The sequence below is a fragment of the Psammomys obesus genome, unplaced genomic scaffold (assembly GCF_907164565.1).
Source record: "Psammomys obesus unplaced genomic scaffold, mPsaObe1.curated_primary_1811, whole genome shotgun sequence".
Lineage (NCBI taxonomy): Eukaryota > Metazoa > Chordata > Mammalia > Rodentia > Muridae > Psammomys > Psammomys obesus.
This window is the reverse complement of record NW_026596152.1, coordinates 7643682-7655057: the sequence shown is the minus strand read 5'-3', so window position 1 is coordinate 7655057 and position 11376 is coordinate 7643682. Positions and strand designations below refer to the sequence as shown.

At 48.8% G+C, this 11376-nt stretch overlaps 1 protein-coding gene across 1 annotated transcript; it reads right to left on the bottom strand.

The window, feature by feature from the left end:
- Positions 1-341: 341 nt before the first annotated feature.
- On the bottom strand, positions 342-11036 carry Cenpv (centromere protein V). Its single transcript, XM_055594410.1, has 5 exons — positions 10458-11036; positions 8043-8141; positions 5537-5606; positions 3051-3165; positions 342-708 (listed from the first exon to the last, which is right to left on the bottom strand). The coding sequence occupies exons 1-5, from the start codon at positions 10799-10801 to the stop codon at positions 584-586; spliced, it is 753 nt and encodes a 250-aa protein (XP_055450385.1). The 5' UTR covers positions 10802-11036; the 3' UTR covers positions 342-583.
- Between the last annotated feature and the right edge of the window lie 340 nt (positions 11037-11376).

Here is an 11376-nt window from a genome sequence, read left to right as displayed (position 1 = left end):
AGAGGGAGGAAAAAGAAAGACTGCCCAAAAAAGGACAAAAACGAACAAATACCTGAACAGGTAAGAAATGAACTAAACGTTCAAGCCCGGAGCGACTTCTGCCACAGCCTCCCCAGGGTTCCTGGACTGGCCCCGCACATCCTGAGCACCTAGAGTCCGCACCTCCGTAACTCACATGGATGGCGATCATTCAGTCTTCTGGTTATAATTGCTGTCTGAACCTTATCTTTTCTTAGCTTGGCTGCAGGTGTCTTAAAGGTGCCCATTGTTTTAATCAGCTGTTAAGTGATAGGCCTCGGAGGCAAAAGTCAAAGTTCAAAGCATTGAAGGAACCATGGTAATAGTGTTAATGTCAGAAATGTTTATTTTCTAAAAGATCACACAAAAGTTGGAGGGAAGGGTAAAGGCCTATCGTCTTAATGAAACCTGGGCTACGGGCAGAGCTGCCTAAGGAAATGGTGGCTGGAGCGAACCGTAGGGACACGGAGTGGCAGCCCGGGTCTGCACAGCGACACACACCCGCTCACACCACCCACAGGGCGGCTGCCCCGATCCCGCCCTCTCAGGAGGAGGAAGCACGCGCTCACTCCTTAGACATGTTCTTGATGGTCTTGTGCTCCTTCATGGCTCTCTCCCAGTCGCTGCCATTGAACTCCTCAGTGACCACACTCCGCACAGTGCCTTCATCCAGGCAGTGGGGGGCAATTCCTAGGCACAAGTGGAACAGAGACAGGGGTTCCACATGTGGGTAAGGCCAGAGAATGCGTCAGACAAGCCCTCACTGAAGTGTACCATCATCCCACATGTGTGCTACCCGAGTGGCAGCCTGTGAGGATGGCGTGTGCCCTGCTAATATACTAAGCCTGGTGTGCTGATGGCTAGGCCTACACCTTCAGCCTTCTGGCTTCCGGTCTTCGCCCGCCACAAAGAGAGCAGATGTCCTGACTGAGGGAGGGCCAATGCTGGGCAGCATTCAGAATGCCGGCCTGGGGCACACCCCAGTGGCAGAACACTTGTCCACTATGCACAGGCCCTGTGCTCAGTACAAAGGATGGGGCAGGCGCCATGGGCAAAGTTCTAGGAAGGTTCAGGGCCTGGCAAGCTCTTGAGTGGCAGCCGGAAAAATTCTCAGACTTCTCCAATTTATACAGAGCTTTTTAAATCTTTTTTGTTTTGTTTTGGTTTTTTTTGAGACAGGGTTTTCTGTGTAGCCTTGGCTGTCCTGAAATGGCCATGTCAACCAGGCTGACCTGGAACTCAGAGATCCGCCTGCGTCTGCCTCGCTGAATGCTAGGATCACAGGTGTGCGCCACTGCACCTGGCTGACTTTATAACTATTAAAACCTTTTCCTGATCAGGCACGGTAGCACATGCCTTAATCTCAGCATGTAGGCCGCAGAAGCAGAAGGCCTGCCATGAGGCTAGCCTGGGCTACACAGTAAAAGACAGCATCAAAAACAAGCACGAAACAACTCAACAAACAACAACAAAAATCATTTTCTGTTTCAAGGTGACCAGGATTTGGTAGACCAGGAGCCAGCAGCAGCTGCTGAAGACACAGGATATAGGGACTGGCATGGTGCCACGCCTTTTCCTGTCTGCACTAGAGGACGGGGCTGGGCATAGTCACAGCTACCCCCACGCTCCAGGTAGGGCTATCTACCACACAGGAGCATGTCCACCTCTTTTGGCTCTTGCTTACATTTTGGTTGTGAGCCTCGCCTTTAACGGCAGAAGCATCTCTCCAGCCTTCTTTTGGCTCTAAGGACTGGTTTCATCCACCACCCCACCTCCAGATCAAGCAGGACATGAAGAGGTTCCTCTTGCTTCTTTTTAAATATATGTGTTTATTTTGTGTGTGGGTGTTTTGCTTGCACATATGTCTCTGTACCGTGTATATGTGTACATGCAGGCCTGGTGCCGTAGAGAACAGTAAGAGGGTACTGAGCTCCTGAGACTACAGGCAATTATGAGCTGCCTTGTGGTGCTGGAAACCAAGCCCAGGTCCTCTGCAAGATCAGTAGGAGATCTTAACCACTGAGCTGACTCTCCAGGCCCCCCAACCCCAATGTCTGTGTTTTTGAGCCAGGGTCTCTAGCCTGTGCTAGCTTCGAAGTACAGCTGAGGATGACCTTGAGTTTCCAATCCTCCTGCCTTCACTGCTCAATGCTGGGATTACAGAGGTGCACCACACCTGGTTTTCTTGTTTCTTTTTTTGTTTTTGTTTTGAGATAGGGTCCCACAATGTAGGCCTGGCTGTCTGGAACTCGCTAGGTAGAGCTGGCTGGCCTCGAACTCCAGCTGCCTCTGCCTCCGAAGTGCTAGGATCAAAGATGTTCACTGCTAACTGCACCCACACCTGGCTCTGTCCTGGAACTCAATCTGTACTCCAGGCTGGCCTTGAACGCAGAGATCTGCCTGCCTCTGGAATGCTGGGGCTAAAGGCACGTGCTACCACCTGGCCTTTTTTTTTTTTTTTTTTTTAACAAACTAAATTAATTTTATTTATCTACTTAGTGACAGGGTGAGGATCATGCACTCCAGGCAAATGCTCAGTGTACCACTGAGCTATAGCCATAGCCTTTAATTTTGTTTTCAAATAATATCAGCAACAGCCATCATTCCATCCTCTTCCCTCCCTTTACACTGTCATCATTCCTGTGGTCTCCCTTGAACCCACAGGCTCATTTCCCACCTATCTTTTTTAATTGCGTTATTTCATGGGTGTAGGTGTTTAGCCTGAACATATGTTTGTGTGCCACATGCACTCAGTGCCCACAGAGACAAGAGCAGGGTGTCACCTCCCCAAGACTGGAGCTACAGGTAGAGATTGGGAATCGAACCCTGGTCCTCAGAAGAGCAGCCAGTGCTCTTAAGCATGAGCCTCTGTCTTCCCTGTAGGTCTCCCCACAGGCCTACAGTAGCAGTGATGGACACTTGACCAGAGCCCAGCAGAGGAACCTGTTCTTCCTACACATCAGGGTGCCCAACCAGCACTGGGTTCCCAAGCACCCCAGGCTCCCAAGTTCACAGGCGCTCCCTTCACTCACCAAAGCCTTCGGGATTGGAGCGTGGAGTATAGAAGCTCTGGACGCCGCATCGCTTACAGAAGGTGTGCTGGGCTTTGTGCGTGTTGAACGTGTACGTGGTTATGCTCTCAGCGCCCTGGAGAACAGAAGCAAATGGACAAAGTGAGCGTGTGACGTTATCAAGAATCACTCTTTTGAAAGTGTTTTCTGGGTTATGGGGACAGCTCCCAGTTCCTAGAAAAGACTGAAAGCTCCTGGAAGACGGGGACCCATCTGTACTCCCCAGACACAATTCTCTCTGGAGCCTGACTGACAGTCCATGGCTCTCTTATGCCAACTGCACCCTGAACAGCCATGCTCCAGCCTTCACTGGGGGACACTGCAACACAATTCCTGAAAGAGTCAGGGAGTACCGGTGCCCCTGATGGACTGGCTCTCCATGTCTCCAGAAAGCACCACTCAAGATCTTAAGGGCACTACTTAACTATACTTGAATTATTTATAAAGGGCAAACTGGGAAAAAACCTTTGACATATGTCATAGACAAACGGTTAGTTTTCATTTTCATTTTTTTTAAGTGTGGGAGGGCCCAGACCATTGTGGGTGGTGCCACCCCTAGGCTGGTGGTCCTGGGTACTTTTTAATAATTTATTTAATTTTATATGCATTGGTGGTTTTGCCTACATTCATACCTGTGTGAGAGTATCAGATCCTCTGGGTCTAGAATTGCAGACAGTTGTGAGCTGCCATGTGGGTGCTGAGAATTGAACCCAGTTCCTCTGGAAGAGCATCCAATGCTTCCAGTCACTGAGCCATATGAATGACCAATATGAATAACAAAAAAAAAAAAAAAAAAAAATTGGCAAAGTGTGAATGGACAGTTGAGAGAATGAAAAGAACATATAAAATGGTGCTTACACTGATTGATGACCTACAAAACATTTCTCATTACTTGGTGAAAAAGATTAAAAAAAAAATCACAAATATGAGGCTGGAGAAAATGGCTCAGCATTTGGGAGCATTGGCTGCTCTTCCATATGACCCAGCATCCACATGACAGCTTATAGATGTCTGTGGCTCTAGTTTCAGGGGATCCAACGCCCTCACACAGACATACATGCAGGCAAAACACCAATAAACATAAAATGCCCAGTCTTCCAGAGGCAGAAGCAGAAGCAGAAGAATCAGCCTGTCTCAAAAAACAAAAATTATCAACTCAGAAAGTAAAGAAATAGGAAGGGACTAATGAGATGGCTCAACAGGGAGAGATGCTTTACCAAAGAAGCAATGACTTGGTCTCATCCCTAGACACCCTAATACAGGTGGGAGGAGAGAGCCAGTTCCACAAAGCTATCTTTTGGACCCCCGCATGTGTGTAGCGGCAAGTCTGGAATTCTGGTTTCTTTAAACAACACAGAACTATTTTAAGAATATGTTTTTGTTTTAATTCCAGGTGTGGAAATGTAGGGCCACTTCACAGTGGCTGACTATGATTTGCCTTGTGCTCTGGTGGAGGTGTGATTTTCCCAGCTGCGGACAGTTTCGATGACTGTGTGACACTGGGAATTCTGGGGACTTTTCAGAGGGTATATAAATGCTAGGGCCCCGTGAGGTTGTGGTAGGTCGTTGGTTGAAGTTTAAGTAGTCATGTGCAAAGAAGAAACAACAACGAGAAGAATTCACCTTCACCTGGTGGTGAAGAGCCAACTTGCTCCAAGGAACTGAACGCCCCTAATCAGCAGGTGTTCTAACAATAACGCTCCGCTCCCTTTCCAACCCCTGACTTTATTCAGGGGTCTCTTTCCTTCCCTCTCTCGCTTATCTGGTGTTAGGGGTTGAAAAGGAAGAAGAAAAGCGGTGGAGAAAGAACCCAAGAAGTAGGAAGAGTCTGGCGGTACTGTGCGCTGTGCCATGTGTCCACCAACTAGTAAAGACTCTAAAGGAAGCTGGTGGTGGTGGCACACGCCGTTAGTCCCAGTGCTCAGGGAGGCGGGGGCAGGGGGATGTCTGTGAGGTCCAGCCTGCTTACAGAGCAAGTTCTAGGATGGCCAGGGCTATACAGAGAAACCTGTCTCAAAAAAGAAGAAAAAAGAAAGAAAGAAAAAAAGAGAAAAAAGAAAAAGAAAAAAAAAACCACCAAAAACAACTAAGTCAGTTAGCATACATCTGTGGGCTAGGGACAGCGCTCAGTGTCAAAGCTATGCATAGTCAAGGCCCTTGAGTTCAATCCCAGAACCTTAAAAAAAAAAAAAAAAAACTAGGAATAATGGCACAACTCTGTGATCCCAGCAGAGATAGGAGGTTTAGGTAAGAGGACTGTAAGTTTGAGGCTAGCCTAAACTACACACTGAAACATCATTTATCTAAGAATAAAAAAGGATCTCAAAGCCCTTAAAATGTCCTAGGTTCTCTGCCCCTCACACTGTACGGTCAGCAGGCTAAAAAGCTAAAAAGACCGGGTAGGGGGCATGGGTTATACCTGCCTGACTCTGCTCTTAAGTACTAACCTTGAGGAGTTTAAATCGAGACGCTGGAACAATGAAGTGTCTATTCTGCTTCTTCTTGCAAATGCTACAGCTACGGAGAGAGCAGAGAGTGGACTGTGAGTTACTACCTGCACTGTCTTCGAGCCCAGCCGGAGGCCTGCAGAACCAGCTGGCCCACTTCTCAGCACCATCCAGGGAAGGGGACTCAGGCAGCTGGATGGGCCACCTGCAGCCTCTGCTCTTCCTGGCAGTGAAGCCCGCTGGTGCCAGAGCCAGCAGGGGAGGCCACACAGCAGTCCTGGACCTCATTTCTGCTGCCCCCTCGCTGCCCTCCCAGCCATGAAGAGAAACAGTGGATACTCAGAAGATGAATCACAGACGCTGCTATGCTCTCCTGCACCTCTGGATGAGCATGCCAGACCCCAGGAAAGAACCTCAGGTTTCCTTTAGCTCCACATACGAAAACCAAGCTCCGAGCATCTTACTCAGAAAGACCAAACTGGAAATGGAGTCAAAATTTGTTCTTTGCAAGCCACCATCTTTGTGTGTTTTCTTTTATTTCTCTTCCTCAGGGATAGTGAACCTGGGGATTCACTAATACTAAGTAGGCCTTCTATTACTCAGGCACACCTCAAGCCGTTCAGGCCACCTTTTAAAAGAAATTTAACCAAGTAGCCTGAGATGGCTCAGTAGTTAAGAGCCCTGACTGTTCCTGAAGAGGACCCCGGGTTGATCCCCAGTATCCACCTGGTAGTTGTTTGCAGTTCCAGGGCACCAGACAACCATCCTCTTCTGAACCGGAGCACATGGCCCACAGACAGACATGCATGCAAAACAGCCGCACGGCGCATAAAACAGGTAAGTTTAAACTTTAACTTGATTCTCTGAGAGAGAGGTGTCATGTTAAAGTTTTAATGTTATTTTTTGAGGCAGCGTCCCACATATTCCCAGGCTGGCTTCACACTTGCTGTGGAGTTGAGAGCAGCCTTGAACGTCTTTGTTTATGTGCTTATTTATTTTTCGAGAAGAGTCTCAGGTACACACGCTGGCCACAAACACTATGCACAGCTGAGGACAACCTTGAATTTTTTTTTAATTATTTTATTTATTTTCTGTGTCATGGTGTTTCATGTGCATGTATGCCTGTGTAACAGTGCCAGGTCCCCTGGAACTGGAGTTACAGACAGTTGTGGGCTGGCTTTGTGAGTGCTGGGAATTGAACCCGGGTCCTCTGGAAGAGCTGGTGAGTCCTCTGGTGCTCTTAACCGCTGAGCCATCTCTCCAGCCCCAACCTTGAACTTCTAATCTTCCTGTCTCTACCTCCTCTGGGATTATAGGCATGTAATCATGCCTAGTTTACACAGTAGTGGGGATCAAAGTCAGGGCTTTGTACATGCTAGGCAAATACTCTATACCCTAGCCCTAATTCATACTTTAAAGCATTCTGACGTAGTATAGGATTCGTCAAAAAACTATGTCATAATGCTTCCTTCCAAATCTGGATTCTACTAGTAGCCTAGCCAGTTATCCACTTGAGGAAATCCATAGTATTTATTATTCATATAAAATTCAGGGACCATTAGAGATACAAGAAATGGACCCTCTTAAGTAGTTAAGTACATGCCAACAGCCCATCCAGAGGGCAAAGCCTGTTGTTCCTGCTCTATTGCAATGCCAGAGAAGGTGCTGAGAAGCAGGCCTTCCACTGCTCTGCGTGATACCGTAGGCCTCATGCCAAGAATAGAGTCAGTGCATGAAAAGCTCCCTTCCACATGTAAATACTTTCCGCCCGGTTATTTCCATTTAGTTTCACCAACAGACTAAGATGATTCTGCCCAAGGTGTGATTCACAGCATCCCGGCAAGGAGTTATGGCCAGCCTGATCCACCTCTTCTGATCACCCCCTAAATCAGTGCTATCAGTTGGAAGCATGAGGCTATAAGCCACAGCCCTGGAAACCCTGCTTTCTTTCACCTGAACTGTGCAATGATACAAACACACATGGGTACAGGCTCCTGAACATACAAACTATAGGTCACTCTGGTTAGCTCAGAATGCTCAGCCTTCCCCCACCATAAAGAAATCATCAGCCTGGTGAGATGGCTTGGCAGGTCCCTACCACCAGCTGATGACCAGCTAACGTGAGGACCAAGGAGAGAGCAGACTCCCTCCCTCCCTGTCCTCTGACCTAAGCCATACACTAAAACTTTTAACTTTATTTTGTTCTTTGATAGAACTGGGTACATTTCATTAAAGGGTTTTAATATTTTCACTGTGAACTGCCTTAAATTTTATGAGACTGCAAAATAAAACATATAATAAAATTTTCTAATTATCACTAGAAATTTCAAGTCATACACAAGGCAAAGAGCAGAACAATGAGCCTTTACGTCCCCAGTACCTGATGTAACAGTTATCAGCTCATGGCCAACACTGTTTCATCTGTTCCCTGACTCCCCAGATTGGTCTGAGACAGCCCTTTCGCTCTTCAAGTCCTCTAAGGCAACTGGTAAGGTAATATACTCACTTGCAGTCAAAGATGTGTAAGTCTGCTGAAGCCCACACTTCAAAACGAACTGCGCCACAGTGGCAGCCTCCTGTGTGCTTCACCAGGCCTTGGTACTCACTGAAAGGAACAAAAACCAGAGCATGAGAATTTCTAACGGGCAAGCAGCGGCTTTACGGCATGCTTCCTCCACGCTGTCTTTTTGTTCTTAAAAGAAAGCCGGGTTGGAACAAAAGTAAGCCTTTTTTTTTTTTTTTTTTTTATAGAACAACTGGGTGCATTTCCTAAAAGGGGTTCAGTATTTTCACTGTGAACTGTCCTGAATTTTATAAGACTGCAAAATAAAACATTCCCAGAATTCAGAAACTATAATAGGGGAGAAGCCTAGCTCATCTCCCCCAGACGTTTTTATTTATGTGTCAACTGATTAGCTAAAAAAAAAAAAGAAAGAAAGAAAAGAAAAAGAAAAAAAATTACAAGCTAAATACCAAGAAGAGACCTTACCAACCTTAAGCAGCCACCAAGCAAACGGCCCAAACAATTTAAACTTGACTATAACAAAGAAATGTCTATGAAAAAGTAAGACAGTTTGGCCAGTTGGGTCTAGTGATTCAGAAACTCCTTCCGAGTGGACAACAAAGGCTTTTCTAAACCCCAGCCACTCTCCTCTAGTGCTTCGCTCACATACATGCCTTTTCACACAACTGAATACAGTCTGAGAAAGCCCCATAACTGAACATTAAGACTAAACAGACATCATGAAGCCCCTTCCCCGAAAGACTAAACATTCTTGCCAAAAATAAATGGATGTTTCACCGTGACTCCTGAACAATAAGTGCAGGGAAAACAGCTCACTGCTGTAGCTTCAGTTTGCCCTCCGTTGATGGCAAAGGCTGAATGCTGCCCCCGGGTTCCCCTAACAAGTTAAGGTCTCAGTTTCTTCTTCCACATGCAAGGTTTGTTGTTTAAAAAAATTCCAAGCATTACAATTAATAACTCATTGAGAGCCTCCTGAGATCATTCCAAGAGAGTTCCCGTATTTGCTATACGTACCTCATTTTTTTCCTATGCAATATTTCAACCAAATCGTTAGTGCAGATAGCATACTTTCTTTGCACAAAAGTGAGCTTAGCAGACATAAAAGAAAGTATAAGCAAGCATACAGCACGTTAATCTAGTGAGTGAAACTCAACTTTTCATGCTAATATTTTTGGTAACTTTTTTCTAAGTATCAGTTTGTTTTAGGAGAAAATATTATCTCAGACTTTCGCTTTGTGTTTCTTAGGGTCAGGGCTTTTTTGTTTCCATTTGAGAAAAGGTGTCTGTGCGGCTTACACTGGCCCCAAATCAAGCACTGGATTTACAGACGTGGACAGCCTTCGACATGGCTTGTTTCTCTTTTCTTTTCCTTCGCTCTCTCTCCTTCTTTTGAGAAAGGGTCTGTCTCTAGCCCAGGCTGGCCTTGAAATCACTGTACTTCTCTGCCTCAGTCTCCTGACCGACCGCTAGGAATACAGGCATGTGCCACTGTCCCCAGCTCTACGGATCTTTATGTGGCATCACTGAAGACCTCCCAGGAGCTAGTACACAACAGGTACTGAACGATGCTCTTTTTAATTTTTTAAGTTTTAACTAATCTTTGTTCCAAATTTCAATGTATAGCCCAAAAGGATAAAATTTAAAAACGAAGTACATAGAAAGCTAAATAATTAGTCCGTTTCTGAGAGGATGCACCAAAACCAAGAGAACTTCTTCTGGAACGAAAACAAAAGAACATCTTGTTGTTTATTAAAAAAAAAGAAAAAAAAAAAAAAGAAAGTAGTTCAGATTGTTAAGCAACTGTTAGGCTAATGTTCGTTTTCTTCGTCTTTCATTGTTCTTTTCAGTTCATCTGCGAGTGGGAGCTGTATGACTAGGGTACTCGGTTTTTCCCCGTAGCACAATGGTTAAAGGGGGAAGGGGCTCACACCACCTTTGACAAAGAGGACGCATCTGGCCAGAGCAGTTACCCGCTCTTTCCCCAGCGACGGACCTCTGAGATGCTCCTCGGGCCACCTAAGAAGTTGTACGCACTTCAGAAGTACAGCTGGGGGGGCAGAGAGTAAAGCCCGCCACCCCGGACCCCGGAGGAGGGCACGAAGTCTTGCCTAGCCTCGCGGTCCCCCGGCCGGCGACCGTCCGGGACTTGGCTCTGCGCGTGCTTCCCTCCGAGATCAATAACCCGCACCCTCCCCCCAGGCCGCCAAATCCCCCCACTTCGACCTTTCCTCCCGCCGCCCCCCAAAAGCACGTGCGGACACGGGGAAAGCAGTCCCGGGGGCCGGGGGCCGGTGCCTTTTTCACCCGGAGAGGCCCTCCCGCGCACGCAGCCGACGCCGTCCCGAGCAGCCCGGGCTCCGCAGCCCGCGCGGGCGCCGCCGCCCCCGCCACACTCACAAGGTGTCCAGCAGCAACTTGGCGGCGCCCTCGCAGCTGAGCCTCTGCCGCTTCTGGAACGCCTCCCAGCGCTCCCGCTGCTCCCCCAGGTCCAGCGCCGACCCCGAGGCGGCGGCGGTGTCCGGCGGCGGCGGCTCCTCGGCGGCCGCCTCCTGGGCCCGCGGCGGCGGCTTGGGCCGAGGCTTTGCCGGCGGCTTCGGGCTGGCCGCCCCGCCCCCGCCCCGGGCCCTCGTCCCGCTCCCCGAGCGCCGCGCGCGGCTCTCGCCGCCGGCCAGGCCCCCGGAGGACCCGGAGCGCCGCTGCTCCCGCGGCTCGGTGGCCACGGCGCTCCGAGTCCGCCGCATGACTCCCTCAGCCCGGCGCACAGGCCTGTCAGCTCTGCGCGCCCCCGCCGGCCGGTGCGCGTCCCCGCCTCCAGCAACCTGAATGCCCCGGGGGTGGTGGGAGGCGCCACGGGACGCGGGAGCTGGGGACCGGCCTGCCTGCAACCGGGGACGGTGGGGCGTGTGGCCTGGGGCGGACGGTCTAACAGGACCGCGCCTCCACCTGCGCTCCTAGGTAGCCCTTTGATCTGTGAGGGTGCTTCCGGTCCCCACTGACACCAGGACTTCTCACCACACATTCGTGACTGGGGGCTTGGGTCAGGCCTCAGTTCACAGCCACATCGGGAGTGCCAAGGTTGGGTACTTAGTGGTCTCCAAGGTGGTGACACGTCAGCCTTGCAGAAGCCACCATGACCTAACAGCAGTTAACCTGTGTACACTGTCTGGCAGCTGCTACTTGAAGCATAAATGACACCTGGCAACAATGAGCAACAGGTTTTTTGTAGAACCAGGAATAGGACCTAGAGCCTTGTGCAAGCAATCTACCACTGTGCCACATCCCCAGCCCCAGATTTTGTTTTCAATTTTTAAGCAAA

Coding starts and splice junctions, on each gene's coding strand:
- Cenpv (XM_055594410.1), bottom strand. CDS start 10,801: ATGCGGCGGACTCGGAGCGCCGTGGCCACCGAGCCGCGGGAGCAGCGG. Junction 3,166..5,536: donor CTCGATTTAAACTCCTCAAG/GTTAGTACTTAA, acceptor TCTGTTCTCCAG/GGCGCTGAGAGCATAACCAC. Junction 709..3,050: donor CTCCAATCCCGAAGGCTTTG/GTGAGTGAAGGG, acceptor ACTTGTGCCTAG/GAATTGCCCCCCACTGCCTG.